The sequence below is a fragment of the Silurus aristotelis genome (genome assembly GCF_946808225.1).
Source record: "Silurus aristotelis genome assembly, chromosome: 20".
Lineage (NCBI taxonomy): Eukaryota > Metazoa > Chordata > Actinopteri > Siluriformes > Siluridae > Silurus > Silurus aristotelis.
Window position 1 is genome coordinate 9,702,865 of NC_139593.1, and position 22,881 is coordinate 9,725,745.

A 22,881-nucleotide genomic window follows, 5' to 3' on the forward strand; every position below is an offset into this window, starting at 1 on the left:
TGCAACATCTCAGGTCTCACCACAGTCCTATTCAGAGCAATACATTAATGAACTAAAAAACAGGAAAACATGTTAAACATCTTGATCAGGCAAATATACATAAGAGCAGAAGATACTGTTTTATTTTCAAATTTTATTCTGTATCCTGTTGGTCTTGTTGTTCATTAAATGCTGGACAGCTTTTGAACCTCGACTCGACTCTTGGCCTAAATACTGGCTGATTGATTTTGACACATATTGCATACTAAATACAAACTAGATATATTTTATTGTGCCATTTTGTCTATGAAACAACCTGTTTGCTGATTATTTGCATGGAAATAGAAATGTATATTTAAGAATATTTTAAATCCAGTTGGACTGCAAACCATTTTACGTAAGAGTCGTTTGTGATAATGAATCATTTTTGGTCAAAAGATCCGATCAAAAAAGAATCGATTCATTTTCTGTATGTCTAAAAAAGTGCTCAGAAAGGTGGCGTAAAAGTGCAGAAGTATTAGTGCAGATCCTATTAAGTTTGGACAATACAGGTAAGCTCTTGTATTATTTAATTGTTTATATTTAGCATTTGGAAGTGAAGTTTTGCAGCTTTATAAATGCCTGTGCAGGTCACATGGTCTAATGGGGTTCCAGGTTATTAGCATCTGATTTTGTAAGCAAGCTTTTAGCTAAACATAATTAAACATTCTGAATTCTGAATGTTTAGAAAAAAAACCCAGAAAATGCATTTACGATCGAATAAGACTGTATTTATAGTTGCACAGGTGTACAACAAGATAATTTACGTGTTTAAATAGGGCGTTAATTGAGTTGGCGCCTTTGTGTAACCCGGATTTAGAGCACAATCCCTTCATAATTAAAACATGGCGATTCCCAAACTAATGTTCACAGTCTGACGAGATTCTGGTCAATGCAGTAATCATTCACATTAATCCCAAGTAAAAACAAGTGTGAAGGTCAGGGAAAAGACAGACAAGTACATTTAAGCCAAGTCACACTCAGTGAATAAGTGTGTTCAAATATTTTGCAAGGCATTGCTGCAATCTCAATATGTGAAAATGATCAAGATTTTATTCCTGTTAACTCTTTGACGTCTTTCTTTCACCATGTCTCGTCCGTCAATGCAGTGGGAAATGTCTCTGAAAAAGCTAGTAAAGATGCTCGGACTCGGGGCAGTGGCTGTTGTATTAGGTCTGGAAGGGTTGAACTGGTTGTGGTCTCTCTGGCCCAGACGAGTTTCCCGTCAGCTCCTGAAAGAAGTTCTCTTCTTTCCTTCACCGCTATCATGTGTGGAGCACTTATACAATCCTGTCAGGACTCATCCCTGGTAACATTTTAATTGTATAGAGTTGAACTGTATGTGGTTCTGTATGTGCTGCAGTTTTTTTTCACCACTGTTTGTTATTTCAGCCTGTGTCCCCTCCCTCATGGCTTGGACACATCATTCTCCAGACTCCTGGAGCACCTCCTTTCAGCACGTGTATCACTGGACCTTTGTATGTTCTGCTTTTCCAACACCCAGCTGAGCCGGGCTGTGCTGCTGTTACACAGCCGGGGTGTGCGGGTGCGAGTGCTCACAGATCGAGAATACATGGCTATCATAGGCTCTCAGATCCCCGTCCTCCTCAAGGCAGGTAAGGACAAAGCAGGTACCTTGAAAGTCCTGTTACTTCATTTATGTTGTATAGTTACAGATTCCACCTCTGTGACTAATGATACTAAGGTTACTGAAAGCTTATTCATCAATTTAATTGGTTCATAAATGACACCTGGATAACATCTGGGAGCTCGTTCCACCTTGTTCCATGAAGCAGCTTCATTAGAATAGAAGAAGAAGAATAGAATAGCCTTTATATGTCATATCTATACATTACAGCAGACCTATTAAATGACATCATAAACTGTACACAACAAAGAGTTCACTCTAATGTATCAATGAATTAAAAAAAAGGGTGCAGCCTTTTGTTAAAAAATAAAAGTATAATCAGCATTAAGGAGACAAAAATTATTTGTTTATATTTTATGCAAGCATCAAACACAGTAGTGCTTAAATTAATGTTTTTTTTTTCTTTTGAGAAGAAAATATCACTTTTTTTCCTCCGGTACAAATGTATTAGACAGCAGTGACTGCGTCAGAAAGACCTGAGGCGTACAGTACAGACCAAAAGTTTGGACACACCTTCTCATTCAAAGAGTCTTCTTTATTTTCATGAATATGAAAATTGTAGAGTCACACTGAAGGCATCAAGGGCTATTTGACCAAGAAGGAGAGTGTTGGGGTGCTGCGCCAGATGACCTGGCCTCCACAGTCACTGGACCTGAACCCAATCGAGATGGTTTAGGGGTGAGCTGGACCGCAGAGTGAAGGCAAAAGGGCCAACAAGTGCCAAGCATCTCTCAGGGAACTCCTTCAAGACTGTTGGAAGACCATTTCAGGTGACTACCTCTTGAAGCTCATCAAGAGAATGCCAAGAGTGTGCAAAGCAGTAATCAAAGCAAAAGGTGGCTACTTTAAAGAACCTAGAATATGACATTTTTCAGTTGTTTCACACTTTTGTTATGTATATAATTCCATATATAATTCCACATGTGTTAATTCATAGTTTTGATGCCTTCAGTGTGAATCTACAATTTTCATAGTCATGAAAATAAAGAAAACTCTTTGAATGAGAAGGTGTGTCCAAACTTTTGGTCTGTACTGTACACGGCTGTAATAATACCACCACGCCATCTGATCATCTTCAGTCATGTACTGTGTGTATGATGATAGTAAGCCGTACGATCTTCCCAGGTGACGTCCACTTTACTTCTAACACTAATGGTTTTGTAGATGCTGATTCAGCAAGGAAGGCATGACCTTTCACTTATCTCTCTCATTCATGTTATATACTGTATTGCATAAAATGTCCTAATAAATATATTCCAAACATCCAACAGGACTAAAGAAAAGCTAATAATTCTGTATTATAATAATAATAATAATAATAATAATAATAATTAATTGTTTTAACATTACTGTAAATGTATTCAAGACGATCAAGCTAATAGTTAATGAGAGGTAACTACAAGGTTAACATCTGGTAGCTTTAGTACTAGAAATTCCACAGTTGGTGTTGGTGTTTTCAGTTCAATCCAAAAGTGTTTAGTGGGACATTCTACTCTATACTCTATAGACATGCTCTACAATAGTGCACAATCTTTGTGGGAACAGTTTTAAAAATTGGTGCGATGGTCATGAGTTCAAGTAACAAAGATTGTTGTAGCTGTAAGATACACAGAACAATTATGGACCGTTTCTAATTGTAATTTCAGGTATCTGTGTGAGGCACGAGCTGGCAAACACCATGCACATGCATCATAAATTTGCCCTGTTGGATGGCAGAAAGCTGATCACTGGCTCCCTCAACTGGACCATGACAGCGGTGCAGAGCAACCAGGAGAACGTGATTGTGATTGAGGAACCGGAACTTGTTCAACCTTATGAGGAGGAGTTTACCAAGCTGTGGGAGGCCAGTGACCCGGCCAAACACCCACCACATCCACACAGTGTGGATAATGCGAAGGGACTGCTGGCCCCCCCCCAGAGATGTGTAGCTGGAGTTAGCTGGTTCTGACATGTTGTTCATTTTGTTTGCTTGAAAAAAAATCTAATTTACATTCAATTGTTACAGTTGTTGCTTTTAAGAAAAATATTTCAATTTGGTTATATATACGTGTGTATATATATATATATATATATATATATATATATATATATATATATATATATATATATATATATATATGTATATGTTTGTAGTTTTACAGAAGTTTTTTTTAAATATAGTTGTTTTGGTACAGATTTAGTTATGGTTCTATTAGATTTCAATATTTCTGGGACATGGAGAAGTTTGGTTGTTTTACTGTTGTTTGTTGTTTTAATTTTGTAACATTCCACTTCAGAGATATTAGACATGTTAAATACAAATTGGATTTTATTCTATTTAAAATCTGATGCATAGAGGGAACAGTAAGAATGCATCGTGTTCGGGGAGAACTAAACTGCAATATCTATATAATAATGAATCTGCTTTTATTGGCTTAAATCTGGCTTTGGTCCAAAACATTCTCCTCCAGTTCTTTAGTGTCTTTTCATCTGAAAAAGTGTGCCAGGATTTATATTGCTCAACCCAGCTATTCAATCATAAAACTGGGACCTCAAATTAGATAAAGTGCTTTAATAAAATTGTATCCAGCTGATTTAATTTTTCAAATGTATTTGGACTACATTATCATTTGTCAAACTGGGTAGCGAGTTGTTTTCAAGGATGACATTTGTAATTGAATGTTGAAAACTGAGTCTTTGTTTAATTAAAGCTACAATTGAAAAGCAGATGTTTTATAACATCACACCACTGTTTAATGGATCAGGTCAGTTTCTTCATTTCAGACTTGTCACTAAATTCTTCTGCCCCTGAACAGGACAAACTTTCTTTCACAGTGAAGCCAATACTGACCACATATTCATAAATAATATGCAACAACATTATTGACATATCTATGTTCCATAAGCAACAAATGACAAAATAGTACTATATTGGCCAAAAGTTTGCACACCCCTGACCATTATATCCATAGGTGCTTGTTGAACATCCCACTTCAGAGTTAAATCTTTTCTGGGCGGGATACTCAAGTTCTTCTTTTCCGACCATGTCAACCCTTCTCTTCATGGAGCTTAATGAAAGGAAAATGTCACTACATCTTCTTACATTCTTCTTGTGTGCTTCTAACTGGGAACATTTTGAGGTAGAACTCTTCATGGGTATAATGGTCAGGTGTGTGCCAAATTTTGGCCATGCAGTGTAGATCAGAGCAGGCTAAGTTGCATGAGAATGTATGTAAGTAGTTTAATTGTAGTAGTCTGAATATCACAAATGCATTCTTCTCAAATCTGCGATTTTATGAATAAAATGGTCTTTAGTGGGGCATCAGCACTTATTCTGCCGGTTGATTGGCTGGACGAAAATCTCGAATAGAGGGGAGCGTTGCCAGATTGATAGTTTGCACACTTTAATTAAGGTATGCGTTCACTTACATATTTCCTGAAATTTCACTGCTTCGTATATAAAAAGAAATAGTTACGAATTCGCATGTAGTCTAAAATACACGTTAAGATGAAACGACATTTAGAGTTGAGAGAAATGAGTGAAATTGTTTGTGTGCTAGTGAATCTGGCAACCCTGATTAGACTACCATCTGATCTGGGAACGGCCATCACTGGGCGTCAGTAGAAGGTGGAGGGATACAGTGTGTCAAGATAAAAGGGAATAAAGACAGCGGCTTTTAGAAGCTGGCTTTTGTTTATTAGTAAATTTTAATTTAATTGGTAAAATTAGATCGGTGTTTAATGGAGTTGCAATAAAAAAGGAGCAATAGCAGAAAGAGCGCCGGTGCAGTAGAAGGAGAAGAAGAAGGAGAAGCGCATCTTGACGGAAAGAATAAGAAGTTAAGTTTGGAGCAGACTGAGCTGACAGCGGCTGTAGAAGGTGGGTGAAGTTGTTACAAGTTTTGAGTTTAATCAACACAAATTAAACACGTGTTTGTATCTCGGTGGAGATGGTTCTGATGCTCCATATGGCAGGTGGACTGTTCAGCCTGTTGAGTCCATGTGGAGCTTCTGCGCATCTGGAATGAAAATATTTCCTTTCGGTTTGTAAATAAATTTAACCCTGATCTGTTTAGACCTTTTCAGACTATTACATTTCATGTAATTATGTAGGTTTAATTAATAATCGTTGTACTTTTGATCCATCAAGGGTGTGGAGCACTCCAGCAGTGTGGGTTCTGCCTAGTGTCAGTCTTTAACACACACACACACACACACACACACACACACACACACACACACACACACACACACACACACACACACAGGTTGTTGGCTTACTACCTTTGCAAACATCTTCTATTGACACTATTAATAATGCAGATGATTAATGCTGTTTCAGCTCTACCCCTAATACAAACCCTCTAATAAACCCGTACATTATTATTTTTTTTTCACATAAAACATGGTGTTTTTAGACAAAAAAAAACACCTGGCCAATATCCAAGGGGTCGAAAATTGCTTGTCAGATACTGTATTCCTGTTCTTGTGTCATGAAGATACCACATATATACCTTTAGGATGTAAATTCTTTATCTAATGTACATGATCTATCTATTGTACATCATCTATCTATCTATCTATCTATCTATCTATCTATCTATCTATCTATCTATCTATCTATCTATCTATCTATCTATCTATCTATCTATCTATCTGACTGTTTGTCTGTCCATCTGTCTAGTTTTGTGTCTCTCCCACAATGTATTCTTTTGGGTCCTATGCATAAATGAGACCTGTGCAAAACAGCTCAGTCCTGTAGACTTTAAAAAAAAAAAAAATGGGGAAAAATCATACATTTTTAACTAAAATCACAATATTCAATGACATATGACAAGTACAAAGGGACAACCAGTTCAGTTTTTCAGCCCCCCAAAGAAAGTATATACCGTAGAATGTATTGCAACACGTCCCTGACGTATTAGTGAACATATTGCTTGCCCAACTCAAATGTTTCTTTCAGCAAGGTGTGTCAGATCCTGTTGACTCCCTCAGGCTACTATTTATACACATATAAACACTGGTCTGATTGCTAAAGTTTAGTATTGAGATGTTGGGCAGGTTCTAAAGTCTTGAGACGGAGTTCGAGCAGGTGATGAGCTTTTGGTAGGTGTTAAAATTGAATTGCTGTAGAAGTTTAAATGCTTTAGATTGTTGTTGTGCAGTTTTGCGATTGTGTTGGACTGATGATTGTTGGTAAATTGGTATTACAGGCATGGGGTCAGTGGATAGGTTTGGAAAGGCACCAGGCAAGTGATAAACGCTTTTGATTGCTGTTAAAGTCATCGGGCAAGTGATGAACATGGTGGATGGGTGTTAAGGGCAGTGGGCAAGTAATGATTAGATCCAGATTAGATTCAACTTTATTGTCATTGTGCAGAGTACAAGTACAGGTCCAATGAAATGCAGTTAGCATCTAACCAGAAATCAATGTATATAAATATATTCTTATATATATATATTAGGGTTTCTAAGGTGTTGTGTATGTATTTAAGCATGTGATAATTTGTTGATGAGGTTTTTCAGTACTAACCATGTTTGGATTAAGTATTGAGCCATTGGGCAGTTATATTTTTTTTACCAGGATCATTGCATAAATCATAATAATGTATTAAAAAGATGGAACATATTTTCAGTATTTCCACTGACTTAAGCTGTTTCAATGATTGAGGAGTTTTTAAGTATGGCTATACTATTATTCCCACAATTTGGCATCTACAGAGAAAGATAGATGATTAGATGAAAGGGTTTGCTGACAGTACACTGACTGGATTTTGGTCTGGATTTTGGTTTGTGCTGATTTGGTGTTTACAGAAACAAGTCCATTCGGGAGAAAAACACACTCAGCATCTCTGATTACGTAGTTTTAAGCAAGTGATAGTCTTGGAGGAAAAGAAATACAAAAAGATCGAGATCAAGATAACTGAGAGGAGTGAAGTGGAAGTGAAAACGAGTAGAAGAACAAAACAAATAGGACGCACTGGGTGGCTCATGTCAAGTTGGGGCAAGTAAAGATTTTTATTGCCATTCCATACATATGCATGTAGTGGGACTAAATACTGTGTCTCCTGACTTGACTAAGTTCACCCAAGTAGACAATATAGGGTACAACTAATGAGTTAGAAAGGAAAAGTGGTAACTCAATGATTAAGATGTAGGATCAAACCGTTGCAAGTTCAAATCCCAACACCACCAAGCTGGCATTCTTGCACAATTAAGGAAAGCCACTAACCCTCAGCTGCCCAGTGGTATAAATAAGTTAATTGTAAGGTCACTCTGGATAAAGTGACCTTACAATCAATGTCTGACAAATCTAAAAAATCTCTGGCAAATCTCAAAAACTAATTAAATTTTGTTTTATTATTATTATTTTTTTAAAGGTTGCCAATAAAAAAAAAAAAAAAACAGTTTTACATGCTGATTTGTAACTTGTAATATGTGACTTGACAAAGATAGTTACAGATTCATCACAAATTTTGTCTTCCACTGTGATCTGCATCAATTATTAATATATAAAAAAAAAAACTATTATGATAATAAGGAGAGAAATACAAACTTTTTTGGGGGAGGGGAGGATACCACCGTATATACGGGCATAGGACATTGCTAGGAGTAAAACTTAATCTTCTCAGGGTATACAGTCACACCTTAGTTATATTGCTAATTCTCTGACCTTGGATCTTGTAGATGGCGTCAGTGAGTGACCCCCGGCAGCAGACACAGGTGCAGAAGGATGCAGCTGACCAGAATTTTGACTACATGTTCAAACTTCTTATTATCGGTAACAGCAGTGTTGGAAAGACAAGCTTCCTTTTCCGCTACGCAGATGACTCGTTTACCCCCGCGTTCGTCAGCACCGTCGGCATCGACTTCAAAGTCAAAACCGTGTACCGAAATGAGAAACGCATCAAACTCCAGATCTGGGTAAGTGGAAATAATGGAATGTACTGTATTGCCCACAATTTATTGATGGACTAAGCTTAACAACACCAAACTATACGGTCTCAGTTTGACTTTTATTAGTTGTTCAGTGATTGTGATGGTAAAATCTGATGCCACACTTTCAGATCTTATGTTATTAGAGTAATGTTCTTTATAGCAGTTTCCAATCACAAAGGATTTGTGTAATTTCTTTTGTTGCTTTCTTGCAATCTTCAAATTCAATCCTGAATATGGGATTGTGGCCTCTATCAGTCCTAGTCTAGGAGGTGTGGCTACTGGAAATGTAAGGGTTAGTGTGAGAGGCGTGGCTTTTGTCAGTATATCACTCCCAGTGGCAGAGGTGTGGCTTCTTTATCTATAAGTCTTAGTGTAGGAGGTGTGGCTTTCTCAATCCACAAGTCTCAAACAAGGAGGTGTGGCCTCTCATTGTAATTCTATGGAGCCTTTTGTGTCTTTGTTCTTTCCCAGTAAAAAATGCATTGATTTTCTGTCTGTAAATCCTACGTATAAAGGCGTGGCCTCTCAGTTCCAGTGAAGGAGGTGTGGCCTCTCTATCTGTAAGTCCAAGAAGGTATTGCCGTTGTGTCTGTCATTCCCAGTAAAGGAGGCATGGCTTTCTAGTCCTCAAAGCTACTACTTTTTCCTCATAACACACACTTTATATAAAGTATATTGTATCAAAATAAAACTGTAAATCATTAGGGCATAGTTCATACATCACCAACCACAAACACATCTATCAGTTTCATAAGAAGAAATCCACAGTTTTCTTAAGTAAGGATATCGAAATTTACTCTAATGCCCTTAATCAGTTACAGTCTGTTGGCTAATAAAGAAATGGGATTGTAATGCTCAGCGTTCATGTGTTGCCTGATTCTGTCATCAATGATGCGCTAACATAAAATATCCTGGTCGCTATAATCCACACATCGGTATCAATCACTTAAAATACAAACCTCTCAATTACTCATGCATTAAAATGGAATGAACTTTGTCTGTCTATTATTAACTGCATATTGCACAAAAAAAGAAAGAAATATTACTAACCAATGAGGCCAGATCATATTTTATTTTCTCCTCTCCCAAACCATCTGTCATTAACTAAAAGCACTGAGCCACTTTCATTTACAAATATACACTATGGAATAGAGGGCGTTACTGTTGCTCTCACATTGTGTTCTAAGAAAATACACAACTTGTATGATCTCTGAAAGGGTAATTGGTGTGAAAAGATAAACACTAGAATGGGAGTGACTTTGCAGATTTGGAAAGTAATCTCTAAAAGGTACACGGCTACGTTCAGTCAGTCTCAGTAATAAAGCGAAACAGCTACAAAGACAAATAGCAGTCACTGCTTCTCTGCAGTCTTTTAGACTGTCTGGTCCGGATATTAGTGCTTCTGGCTGCAAGAAATCCTTATTGGACTGTCCTTATGTGTGCACTGAATCACTAATGTAATCAATACCCAAAAGGAAAATTGTTTTACTGAGGTCAATGAATTATTTAACATATTTATTGTGTGAGTATAGCCAAGGCTTCATCAGTGCAGTAATGTGTTGTAAATGCTCTTGATCTCATTCTATACATTCTATAAGACCCACATGTTGTAAATTTAATGTGGTAGAGAAAACAACTGAACTCATTAGGACCTGATAATTAATGATCAATTTTATCAACTGTGTTTGGAATACAGGCACAGGCATTTATTTGCATACTAATGCAGTATGTACTATTCCTTTAATCAGTATAGGGGATTTAAAGGGTAATTCACACTCATGTATCGTATCGTCAATCAAATTTAAGCAGAATTCTCTGAATTATTTTTCAGTTACTGTGATCTCACAATATATAAAATATTTGAAGTAAATAAGATCCTTTCTTTAATGCTGTTACTGCAATTCAGCAATGTTATATACCTATAATAATGCCACACAAACAGCATAAATGGCAGATATCAACATTAAATGTACTAAATTGTTAACCTGCTATTTGAGCTTATGTTTAACAGTACTTTCAGGGGTTAGAATGAATGGCCTGAAGTATTATTATTTTTTGCTTACATACAATGATGCTTTGTTTGGGTAAAACGAAGCATCACTGACATTATATTTACTGGCATACAAACTGTTCACTCACTCACAGCAAGATAGAGAGGGGAAGCTAATGCTGGTTTATGAATCTTTTAAACTAAATTAGCTAGTTCAGGTCAATGCTCATATAGTTTATCTTAACAATACTTTAGACATTTTGCAATTGTTTCTGTACATTAGGTAGATTACCAGCTAGCAACTCAACAGCTTACAGTGTATACATTTACAGACAATTTATTACATCTGATTTTGTTCCACTTCTTGTGTTTTCTATACATTTGCCATGTTTATGTATCAAAGTGTGATCGAGTGAAATCCATGAGTGACCATAACACACCTTGTGCTCGTATGTTGTGTGCCCATGTTCTCATCAACCCACCATTGAACAATTTAAACAAAAGGCCTGATTTCCGAGCAGCATGAAATAGCATATCTAGCCAACAGCTCCTCTGTGCAGCAGGAAGGAAACCTGGTGTGGCTGATTAAATGAAAACAGTGAGACAGCCTTGAGCTGTTGAGTGAAACTGGCCTACAGTGCTCTATGTGGTAGTGCACTTTAATGTGCAGACTCATGCTAGCAGAAACATCGACCCTAATTTAATGATGCAGTACTTTTCAGAGACTGAGACCCAGAGATGAAACATGCTTTTGTCAATGGAAATTTTTTAAAATAATTCTTATGTAAATTTTCTAAAGAAATAAGAATATTAGCCATAGTAACCCCAAAACACAACTAACACATTAGCTTCTAAACACTGTTCATTTGGGGCACAGTATCACAGTTCCAGCTATAAGCCACCTGCATATGTAAATCTAATTACAACCTGACCTGCTTCAGAAAGCATTATATTTTAGATACAATACACACGGTACAGCAAACATATTAGCTACTACAATTTCTTATTAAAACTGTGAAAAAAATGAACAATACCCATCAGAAAAACAGCATATCCATTTAAAAAATTTTAAACAGAGTGATAATGAATGAAAGTAGTTGTTGGTTTGTTAAATAATTAATGAATCTTTATTTGCGTTATTCTGGTCGGGCTTGCAGTAGACCCAGACCCTGCCCCTTTCCACACCCTAAATGTGATGCCAGTCAAATGCAGGACACCATGCCCACTCTCACACACACATCCACATTCATACATTAATACACACCTTGCAACACTGTTCCAGTCCACCAACTGGTCTGTTTTTCGGCGAAAACATAAAGCTCCACACAGACAGTACCCCCTTAATGATCTCTAATCTTAATGATTGTTACTCTTATGAAATGATACTCTTATGACTCAGATATCACTAGTGTTAAGGGTGTGGAGAATCCAGAGACTTTTGGGAGGGTCTTTCTGCATAGTGTGTGTAACCTTTTAGAGCTTTCTAATAATATTAGCTCATGCGTGGCTACAGTGTTTATATATAATCCACATTTGACAGGGAAGTGAATTTACTTGTATTTCTTTCTGCTTACTTACCTAATGTGGGTGCTTACACATACGTGTGTGTGTGTGTGTGTGTGTGTGTGTGTGTGTGTGTGTGTGTGTGTGCTTTTTAGTTTACTTAAGGGAGGAGACATTTTAAAGAAAGAATTTAGTTTGACTTGGGATTGACTGCAGTATTGTAGAAGAAAGTAAACACTGCAAATTACACATTACACTACATGTAACATGACTGATAATATTTAATCACACTCATATATTTGGAGTGTGTAATTTCACCTGGGACTTGAGACTGAACTACCAGTGCCATTCCTTAGTTTTGACTAGATTTAAAATAACACTAGAAAAACAAACACTGGATGTTACACTGGAAAGGAAGACTGCAGGGCTAATAATGGAAACAGTTTTGTCTGTAAATATGTGGCCAAATATGCTTTATTTTCTTCAACATGGCAATTTCATTTACATTCTTTTGGAAAGGTATAGCCAGTATTTATAGATTTTAAATTAAATAAACTCTAAACAGAAATACTTACTGTATTCAAACAATAGCTATGATAAAGATGATTTTCTTGCTTTATATGTTAAGAGTATTGTGAACATGGGCTACTAAAGTGTATTTTTAAACACCTTTTATCTAGCTCACACCTTTATAGGTTGACACAACCGGGATTTCCATTTTGAGTGCTAACATGAGGCTAATATCATTCTGTGCACAATTGTGGTATCAAGTATTTTATAGCTCTCAGGTTCATGAAGCTTGGTTGCTGCTTAAAATAAAAAAACATCTACATTTACGGCATTTAGGAGATTGCCTTATCCAGAGCGACGTACAAAAGGTTTTTGAAGTCTCTATCAATTAACGAAATTAACACTGGTTTACAAAGTTGCAGAGTTGTATATCAGGATATTAGGATATCAAAAATAAGTACATCCCAAAAAAATAATGAAATACATTAGACCAACGCAAAACTAATATGTCAAACACTTTTTCATTTGATTTATCTATTTTTGCTAAACTTGTCGTATAGTTCTTCTAAGCTAGGAATTCCCCCTAAACAAGTTGTACTTATAATCAGAATCTATAAAAATAATAAATAAAAACTATATAAAACTAGGAAAATAAAATAAGTTAAGATAAAGCATTTAACTATACAGTTTGCACAAGGCATGTAAAGTGAGGCAATGCAAATAATAAAGTAAGTGAGGCAGTGCAAATAATAAAGTGAGGCAGTGCAATGAAGGAGGAAGTGCTATTGGAACTGGCACCTTAGTATTGCCAATGAAACATCCAACAGGCATGTTAGATGGACAAAACATATATAGTATAACACAATACTGGGGTATAATAAAGAGTATTTGCTATTGCATTCAAATAAGCCTGTTTTAAATGTAATATTTTTGCTAATAAAATCTAAGATACTGTTTAAGATACAATGTTTCCTGATAGACAACTCAATGTGAGTTTGACCAAGTTGTAAAATAAACAGAGCAGAGAAAATGAAAGGGAGATTCTGTATTTATTTCTTTATGTGATTGAAATTTAAGCTGCACCAGTTTAAAAAAGCAAAGTGATTTTGCTTGTTTATGAAAGGCCCTCTAGAAAATGTTACAGAATGCAACTACATTTGGTTTTGTTACATTATGTTTCTTTGTTAAATGATGGTGTTACTGCAGCAGGTTACACAAACAGTAGTGTAGCGGGATTTAAAAATATCTGATTGTAATTAAATAATTGTAAAAAATAAATAAATAAATAAACTTTATATATATATATATATATATATATATATATATATATATATATATATATATATATATATATATATATATATATATATATATATATATACAATATTAAAAGATGATGCTACAGGTTCCCTGGTGGTCTAGTGGTTAGGATGCGGCGCTCTCACCGCTGCGGCCTGGGTTCGATCCCTGGTCAGGGAACCAACCCCAGCCATTAGGGTTGCACAAGCCGTAGTGCCGGTCCCAAGCCCGGATAAATGGGGAGGGTTGCGTTAGGAAGGGCATCCAGCGTAAAAACATGTGCCAAATCAAACATGCGGATGGTCCGCTGTGGCGACCCCTAACGGGAGAAGCAGAAAGAGAGTTTATTGAAAGATGATGCTACATAAAAAAAAGAGTCCAACTGGCAATTAAAAAAGAAAGAAAGAAAAAGAATAAAATCTGCTAATTGTTATTGTATGTGTGTGTCAAAGTGACAGCGAATAATGGGGTATTTATATAAGTTGCAATTAACATCTATTACCTAAAGGGTAATAGTCATCACACAGTGCGATGGCATACGGTAGGAATGATTTCCTGAAGCGTTCTTTGTGACAGTGAAGCTGAATCAGTCTTTTGGAGAATCAACTCCTCTGCCTCTGTATGGGAGTTTGTTTAGTGACATGTTGTCCCTCACTGTCTCGAACCTGTCCCGTTTGTGTCCAATTTGTATTATTTTTTGCGGATGATTTTGTTGATTTTGCCTGCATCCCTGGCACTGATGCTGCTCCCCCAGCAGACCACAGCATTATAAAGGACACTTGTCACAACAGACTGATAAAAAATTACCACAATCTTGCTGCGTACATTGAAGGATCTGACCGGTACCATGCAGGATGCTTTCTATAGCACCGGTATTTTTAATGCATCAGACTCAGGTTGAAAATGTATTGCAGGATACCAGACAGCTGATCAGCACAATAATTTAGTATCCTGGGGCTAATAACATCAGGGCCGGCAGCCTTGTTTTGGTTGACTTTTTCCAGTTGTCTTCTCACCTGGCTAGCTATCACAGTCAGTGAGGGTGGTGTGCTGGTTTCAGTTGAGGATTGAGCTGGGGGTTGTGAGCAGAGGTGCTCAGTAGTTGCTCATAATGGTGATGTGGGTGTTGATTTGAGGGTGTGAAGACTGCCCCTGTGTGGAAGGCCCAGCCGGGGGTCCAGTGCTGAATCTGTTGAAATGCAAATTAGCTCGTTGGCTCTGTCCAGGCTGACCTCCCCCCCCCAAACCAGATCTGGGGAAGGATACAGAAATATAAATGCAGCATTAAAGGTCCCAATGATCAAAGTGGCCTCCATCATCGGTAAATGGAAGAAGTTCGGAACCACCAGGACTCTTCCTACAGTGGGCCACCTGGCCAAACTGAGCAATTGGGGGAGAAGGTTCTTAGTCACGGCAGCGACCAAGAACCCGATGGTCACTCTGTAAGAGCTTTAGCGTTTCTTTGTGGACAGAGGAGAACCTTTAGGAACAACAACCATCTCTGCAGCACTCCACCAATCAGGCCTGTATGGTAGAGTGGCCAGATGGAAGCAACTCCTCAGTAAAAGCCTATAGTTTGCCAAAAGGGACCTGAAGGACTCTCAGAACATGATAAACAAAGATTAAACTATTTTGCCTGAACGCCAAGCTTCATGTCTGGAGGAAAGCAGGCACCCCTTATCACCTGGCCAATACCATCCCTACAGTGAAGCATTGTGGTGGCAGAATCATGCTGTGGGTATGTTTTTCAGCAGCAGGAACTGGGAGACTAGTCAGGATTAAGGGAAAGTTAAATGCAGCATTGTACATAGAAATTCTTGATGAAAACCTGAACCAGAGCTCTCTGGACCTCATATTTCATCTTCTGGTTCGTCATCCAGCAGGACACTGACCTTAAATACACTACCAAGATATCAAAGGAGTGGCTACGGGACAATTTTGTAAATGACCTTAAGTTTCTCAAAATGTTTGTGCAACAATACTCCCAACCAACCGGATGGAGCTTGAGAGGTTCTGCAAAGAAGAATGGGAGAAATTGCCCAAAAATAGTTGTGCCAAGCTTGTAGCATCATACTCAAAAACACTTAAGGCTGTAATTGGTGCCAAAGGTGCTTCAACGACGCAAAGGCTGCGAATACTTATGTACAATTGATGTTTTTTTTACTTTTTATCTTTTTAATACATTTGCAAAGATTCAAACACACTTCTTTTAAATTGTCATTATGGTGTATTTTTTTTTTTTTAATTTTGGTGAAAATAATGAATTTAATACATTTTGGAATAAGATGTAACATACCAAATTGTGTAAAAAGTGACGTGCTGTAAAAACGTTCCATATGTACTATACATGTTCCTTTTATATAACATGTAAATGTATACAAACACATGGACGAATAAAAGAGATTTTTTCTGGTTTCTGTTTGCTGGTTTACGTGAGTTTACACGTGTCTGTGTGTATCTGTTTGTGTCTGTGTCTGCATGTGTGTGTGTGTGTTTGTATAAACAGCTGGTTGAGCTTATCTCTGTTGAAAGAAGGGGATGGTGGTCTTTTGTCTGCAAGCCAACCATTAATGCTTTTTCAGTCACACAAGCGCACACACACAGCATCTGTAAGGTCTACAGCTTTACAATATCACAGAAACTAATCAGGAGTTGCCTGGTTACTACGGTGCTGCTAGAGCTGTTGCTCTGGAGTGTGTTTGAACTTTTTTTTGTAACTGATGTCAATAAGACCTGCTTGCAAACTGAGCACAATATTCCACCATAAAGCAACGTAAACTTGTAAAGAGCTTTAGATGATATCTGATGAGAAATCTCTGGCATTTCTTTCTGTTTCTCTGTTTTTTTCCATTGTTTTTTTAAATGTATTTTTTAACAGTTTATTCTAAAGAGCAGGCTAAAAATCCATCAGGTTCCTGTGGAGGGTTCCTTCTTCAACCCAAGAAGCAGTTCAACTCAACAATCAGTAAACAGTTCAACTTAACAATCAACCTTAACAATAATTGAACTATAATGAATGGATGTTGTGTTAGACTTATGATTGTGTTAGTGGTGCCTCTGTCACCACTCACTCGCTCATTTTTCATTTTGATAAAATTAGAGACTTTTTTCTATAGTCTATTAGTTTAAAATTAATATTTGTAATTTATTTAGATTGGTAAAGCCCCTTAGGTGTTGGCGTCCATTGTTAAAACTGCTATATATAAATAAATAGAATTGAATTTAAACTGAATTATTCTTTAAAATTTAGTCAGAGAATGTAATTTGAATGATTAGTACAAACGTATATATATATATATATATATATATATATATATATATATATATATATATATATATATATATATATATATATATATATACAGTGGAACCTCGGAGCTCGCGAGGGTTAGGGACCAAGACCGGTCGCGAGTTCCGAATATTCGCGACCTTTTGATACGCCCCTTCCAACCCAGTAAAAACCCAAAGAACACTATACGAAATCGATTTAAATGAGTAAATAACACTATTTCACTCCATAACACTTAATTATTAGACTATTTTAACAATACTTTATGTAAATTAACAGCAATTACAATGCTTAATTAAAAAAAATAAAGTACAGGTACAGTAAAGTAGGCAGTAGAGAAGTACAGTATAATAATACATAATAAAAATAGTTTTAAAGCATTTTTTAGACAATTTTAATGAGATAAACCTTAATTAGAAATGTTAAAACTAGCGTATATATTTATATATATTTGTATATATATACTAGCTGAAAGTACCCGTGCTTCCCTACGGAAGGCAGAACGCTAAGCAATATGGCAATAAGCAGTAAGCACTGAGCAGGACTGGATGATCAGAGATCAGAACGTAACGTCAACAAATAACGTACTACCCCTTTGTAGTACCGATACAGGGCAAACTACTTTGAAAATAATTTTTATCGTGCATCTAACATCTAATAAGAAACAATGTAGTAAGTTTCATTAGGATCCGTACTGTTATTTCGAAGAGTTTACAATGCGTGAGAAATCGGGTTTTTCGCGAGTTAGCCGCGATCCAGGCCGAATTTTTCAAAACCCTTTCTTAGTGAGCACCTAAGACCCAAGAAGAAGGTATGTTCCAAATTTCATTGGAATCCGTTCAGTGGTTTTTGAGATTTCGTGATGAGTGAGTGAGTCAGTCAGTGGTATTTGAGCTTTATATATATATATATATATATATATATATATATATATATATATATATATATATATATATATATATATATATATATATATATACATATATATATATATATATATATACATATATATGAGAATCACTTTTTAAATACGAACATGTCTTCAATGCCTTACAATTGCAAAATAATATTATATATTTGCTAAATATTTTGTGTGTTTTTTTTCTTAAGTTTTTATTTGAAAGTGATTTTCCTAGCATTATATCAAACCTTTCACCTTTATTTTGGACCAAATATCCCTATAAAGTTGCAACTTTTACCATTCACGCTTCTTTGTACCATGTAGATGGACATCCTGTTTCTTTTTGCATCATCATGGTTATCAATGTTGATATAGAATGATATACAACAAAGCAGCAAAACATTAAAAAAAGCAAACGGACAAGTTGCTCATGTGTGGTGTTGAAGTATCTGATCTGTTTTGTAATGTGAATGTTTAATAAATCTGTTTTATAGCGTTCAGATTAGAAGAATTTGCCTACCACATTATTAGTGCAATAGTCTGGTAGGAAATTGTGATGAATTTCTACACTCCCGCTGTTCAAACTGTAATTTCTCTCAACATGTTTCAGCCAAAACAATCAGTGTGTTTTGATAAGATGCAGAGTTTATATCTGGGGTAGAGCTATATAAAATACTTGGGGGGTTTTTCTGACTAAATTATAATCTCAATTTGTTCCTGAAATAATAAACATTGTGATAGTCCCAAAACCCAAAGAATTGCACCATAATATTGGGTATGTTCTTCTTTCTACATGTAGTCCCCATTAACTTTTAAAATAACCTCATCTCTCTTGGGAAGAAGATTTTACAATAGATGTAAGAGTGTGCTTGTGAAGAAATGCGTTCATTCAGCCAAAAGGGAGTTAGTAAAGTCAGGTAGTGATGGAGGAGGCGAGGAGTCTTGAGGTGCAGTCAGTGTTTCAATTCATCTCAAAGGTGTTCAATAGGGTTGAGGTCAACATCTTAAAGGAGCTGGCTTTGTGCACAGGGACATTGTTGTACTGGAACGGGTTTGGATCTCTTTATTCCAGTGAAGTGAATGGTTAATGCTACTGCATTCAAAGACATCTCATACAATTGTGTCCATAAAGTATAATTATGTCAGGAGTGTCTCAATTTTTTGCTAATTAATGCAGTACATTTTTGCATTAAATGCAGTAGTTTTTAAATGGGACTATGTCCCACCATATTCCATATCCCAGCAGTTGGCAAAAAAGTCTGTTTAGAAAAAAAAAAATCTTATAATGGTATTGAAGCTATATAAAACTTTAAAAAAAAATTTGGACTTTTGACTGATCAGGACAAGGAACATCTCCACATGAATGTCAATCATGTTGCCTGGTTAATCAGAAAGCTCGTTCTTTTCCTTCATTAATCATCTGCTTTGAGTACATGCCTTTGGATGGAACAACTAAAAGGAGGTTTTGTATTTGTTTGTATTTTGAGTTTCAAGACACACCTTTATACCTTTAATTGATTTGCTTGGTTTTTACCTCTTAGAAATTAGGACACCCTTTTACATCAAGCCTTATAGGATTTATAAGTGCTTAAAAGTGTTTATGTGGTGTAAGGATATATAACAGTACACATAACGTGTCTTCAGTTGCATTTGTGTGTTGACTGCTTTTAGGACACTGCAGGTCAGGAGAGATATCGCACCATCACGACGGCCTACTACAGAGGAGCCATGGGCTTTCTGCTCATGTACGACATAACCAACCAGGAGTCTTTCTATGCTGTACAGGATTGGTAAGTCCATTTATATGATCTCATTGCAAACACTGATTTCATTACTGCTACATTATATGGACAAAGCAAGTAGAAACCTGACCATCACATCTTTTCCCAAACTGTTGCAGAAGATTCTGTAGAATGTCCATGTATGCTGCAATATTACATTTTCCCTGACCTTAACAACACTAAACACCTTCAGGATAAAACGTAACACCGTACCTAGTACCTGATCTCACTAATTCTCTTGTAAATGAATGGGCAAATCTCCACAGTCACCATCCAAAATATAAGGTATATCCTTGGAGAAGAGTGGAGGTTATAATATTAGCAAAGGTGCACCATCTCCATATTAATGTGCAAGATTTTGAAGAGGGTATGTTCTACAAGCAGGGTTTTTTTTTTAATATAAAGTATGAGAAAGTATAAATATCATCAGTGCGGCCTTAGTATTTGTCAGTTCTACTGGAGCACCGTCGCCTCTATGTCTGTCAGTGCCATTGAAGTGGGTGTGGCCCATGTATCTTGTAAAAAAAAAAAAAAAAAAAAAAAAAGTAAACTGCTTTACACACATCATAATTTATATCATACTGTGAAATATTTGATATAATTTCAGTGCATAGATTTTGTTATTTTTACATGTGCACATGTCTCAGGGCAACTCAGATTAAGACATACTCATGGGACAATGCTCAAGTTATTCTGGTTGGAAATAAGTGCGACCTGGAGGACGACAGACTGGTGGCCACGGAAGATGGACAGAGATTAGCTAATGAGTTAGGTGAGTTTCTTACAGCAACACAGAAAAGGCCTTTTTGTGTTCACACACACACACACACACACACACACACACACACACACACACACACACACACACACACACACACACACACACACACACACACACACACACACAAAACCCATCATGTCAAGATAGATGAAAGAATTAGTTTCCTGCTCAAAAATCGGAAATGCAATATGCTTCCTTTCATGCAGTATATTAAAAACACTCTATCCCTCTCATTCTCTCTTTTCCTCCCTGTCTTTTTCTCTCTCTGTCTCTCTCTCTCTTGTTTTTTTTTTTTTCTTTTACTTGCCTGCATTGCGGAGCTCTGTTTGGCAAAGGAGTGGTTGTGCTCCATGACTAAGAAAGAAAATACTGCTGATGAGGCGAGAGTCTAAGCCAAGAGGAGTTTTAGGTTTATTGAAAGATGATTCATCAGATATTCTTACCACCATCATAGACAGTTGTGTGATGTGCAACAAATAATGTATTTTAAATATGTTCTTGTATGACAAACAAAGAGGAAGATAAATGCCCTTCATTCATCAGGCCTGCCTTTCAGAATATATACATATACATATCTGTGCTTGTGTGTGTATATTTGTGTGTCCAGGGTTCCAGTTCTTTGAAGCGAGCGCAAAAGACAACATCAATGTAAAGCAGGTCTTCGAGCGGCTCGTTGACATCATCTGCGACAAGATGAATGAGAGCCTGGATGGACAGCCAAGCCCGCTGGCCAATCACAAAGGACCCAGCCTAGAGGACATGCCCCCTACCAACCAAAATGGCTGCTCGTGTTAATGATTGCTCTTTCACCCAAACACTCTTACACAAGTGCACACATACCGAGCTCAACACAGACACGCTCTACTGATAGACCAAAGTGTATAGTGTAAGTGTATAGTTCATGTATGCACACACACACACACACACACACAGGGTTGTACACTACAAAAAAACGTATTAAGGCACAGTGGTTCTCAACTGATCTTACCTCAGGTTCACCATTTGTTTTAGTTTTTTCATTAAGTCCAAGACCCAAATGCAACATTAATTTGCATTAAAAAGGAAACGAATTTAAATGTATTAGGTCTAAAAGGCTACAATAATAGAATAATAATAATAATATTATTATCGGATTTAATTAGGCTGTGATTAATATGCTTAGGGAGTCATAATTTTGTACTGATAGAATAACAGTCTTTATGTGCTTAAATCTACATGAGACTTATGTTAAATGGTTGTAGGACACTGGTTTAGCAGAGCTAGTTGCTTTCAAACTCCAAACATGTAAACAAACTCAACCTTTCCATTCAGTGATCCCACTAAAGACATGTCCTCTTTTGCTGGGACACCTGTTCAAGTTGACAGCCTGGAATTCATCCTGTTCTGATTTTCTTTTTGTTCATAGGGATTCTTCTTCTCAGTCTATTCTGAGATATGATACGCCAAATCTTTTTTTATTTTAATTTTTATTTGTATTAAATCCATCATATTATGACATTGTATATTATTGTTTATATTATTTTTTGTTAGGAAGCCATATTCTGAAAAGCTCCCAAACTATGTATTATAGAGCGAAGAAATAATTTAAGTTCAAGAGTGTTTACGAGAAACACTGGATGGCTTTCATATTTAAGCAGACCATACCACCTTGCAACACACCAGATGAGAACCACTGAGCCATAAGAGATTAGATAGTCCCATCATCATACAGGATCGTGCTCCATAAGACAATGAAGAGTGTTACACAAGAGCAGCCTGGCGGTTTTTAAGCGCTAGAATCTTGTAATTGAAGGTCATATTTAGATTGTAAAGCCAAAGATTCATGTAAATGTATTGTACATGGTTGCTGAATCAGGTCAAGTCACTGATGAAGAGTGTATGTAGGAAATTAATGCCTCCAACCCCCCAAAAAATTAAATTAAATACTTATTGTTCTGAGATACAGCATGTCCAAAAAAAAATTCAGCTTTCTGACGTTTCAGTCTGTTCATACTATATCTTTAAAACTGTTACGCCTCCTTGTGGACTCTGAATGTAACTGCTGTGCATGTCTGAACTCTGTATGATCTGAAATCTAGACCACCTTGTGGTTAAATATTCTCATGTTCATCTGATTCATGTTATGCTACTTATTAGTTTGGGCAAGAGTAATAATTGGGAATCTGGATAAAGGGAACAAACATGTATGATGTGTGATCTGCTGGTAAACTACTTTATAAATGTTTCTTGGGTTGTGAAGTATT

At 36.5% G+C, this 22,881-nt stretch overlaps 2 protein-coding genes across 3 annotated transcripts; both read left to right on the forward strand.

Annotated features, from left to right (window-relative positions):
- The first annotated feature begins 393 nt into the window (after window positions 1-393).
- On the forward strand, window positions 394-3,737 carry pld6 (phospholipase D family, member 6). Its single transcript, XM_083522004.1, has 4 exons — window positions 394-530; window positions 1,128-1,327; window positions 1,411-1,634; window positions 3,313-3,737. The coding sequence occupies exons 2-4, from the start codon at window positions 1,134-1,136 to the stop codon at window positions 3,612-3,614; spliced, it is 720 nt and encodes a 239-aa protein (XP_083378130.1). The 5' UTR covers window positions 394-530; window positions 1,128-1,133; the 3' UTR covers window positions 3,615-3,737.
- Window positions 3,738-5,225: 1,488 nt separating this feature from the next.
- Window positions 5,226-22,561, forward strand: rab3da (RAB3D, member RAS oncogene family, a). 2 transcript variants are annotated; one of them, XM_083523189.1, is made up of 5 exons: window positions 5,226-5,525; window positions 8,333-8,569; window positions 19,748-19,866; window positions 20,505-20,629; window positions 21,246-22,561. In XM_083523189.1, the coding sequence occupies exons 2-5, from the start codon at window positions 8,333-8,335 to the stop codon at window positions 21,431-21,433; spliced, it is 669 nt and encodes a 222-aa protein (XP_083379315.1). In that variant the 5' UTR covers window positions 5,226-5,525; the 3' UTR covers window positions 21,434-22,561. The 2 variants fall into 2 exon arrangements, with proteins under 2 accessions (XP_083379315.1, XP_083379316.1); XM_083523190.1 differs by lacking the exon at window positions 5,226-5,525 and adding an exon at window positions 6,677-6,751.
- The last annotated feature ends 320 nt before the right edge of the window (window positions 22,562-22,881 follow it).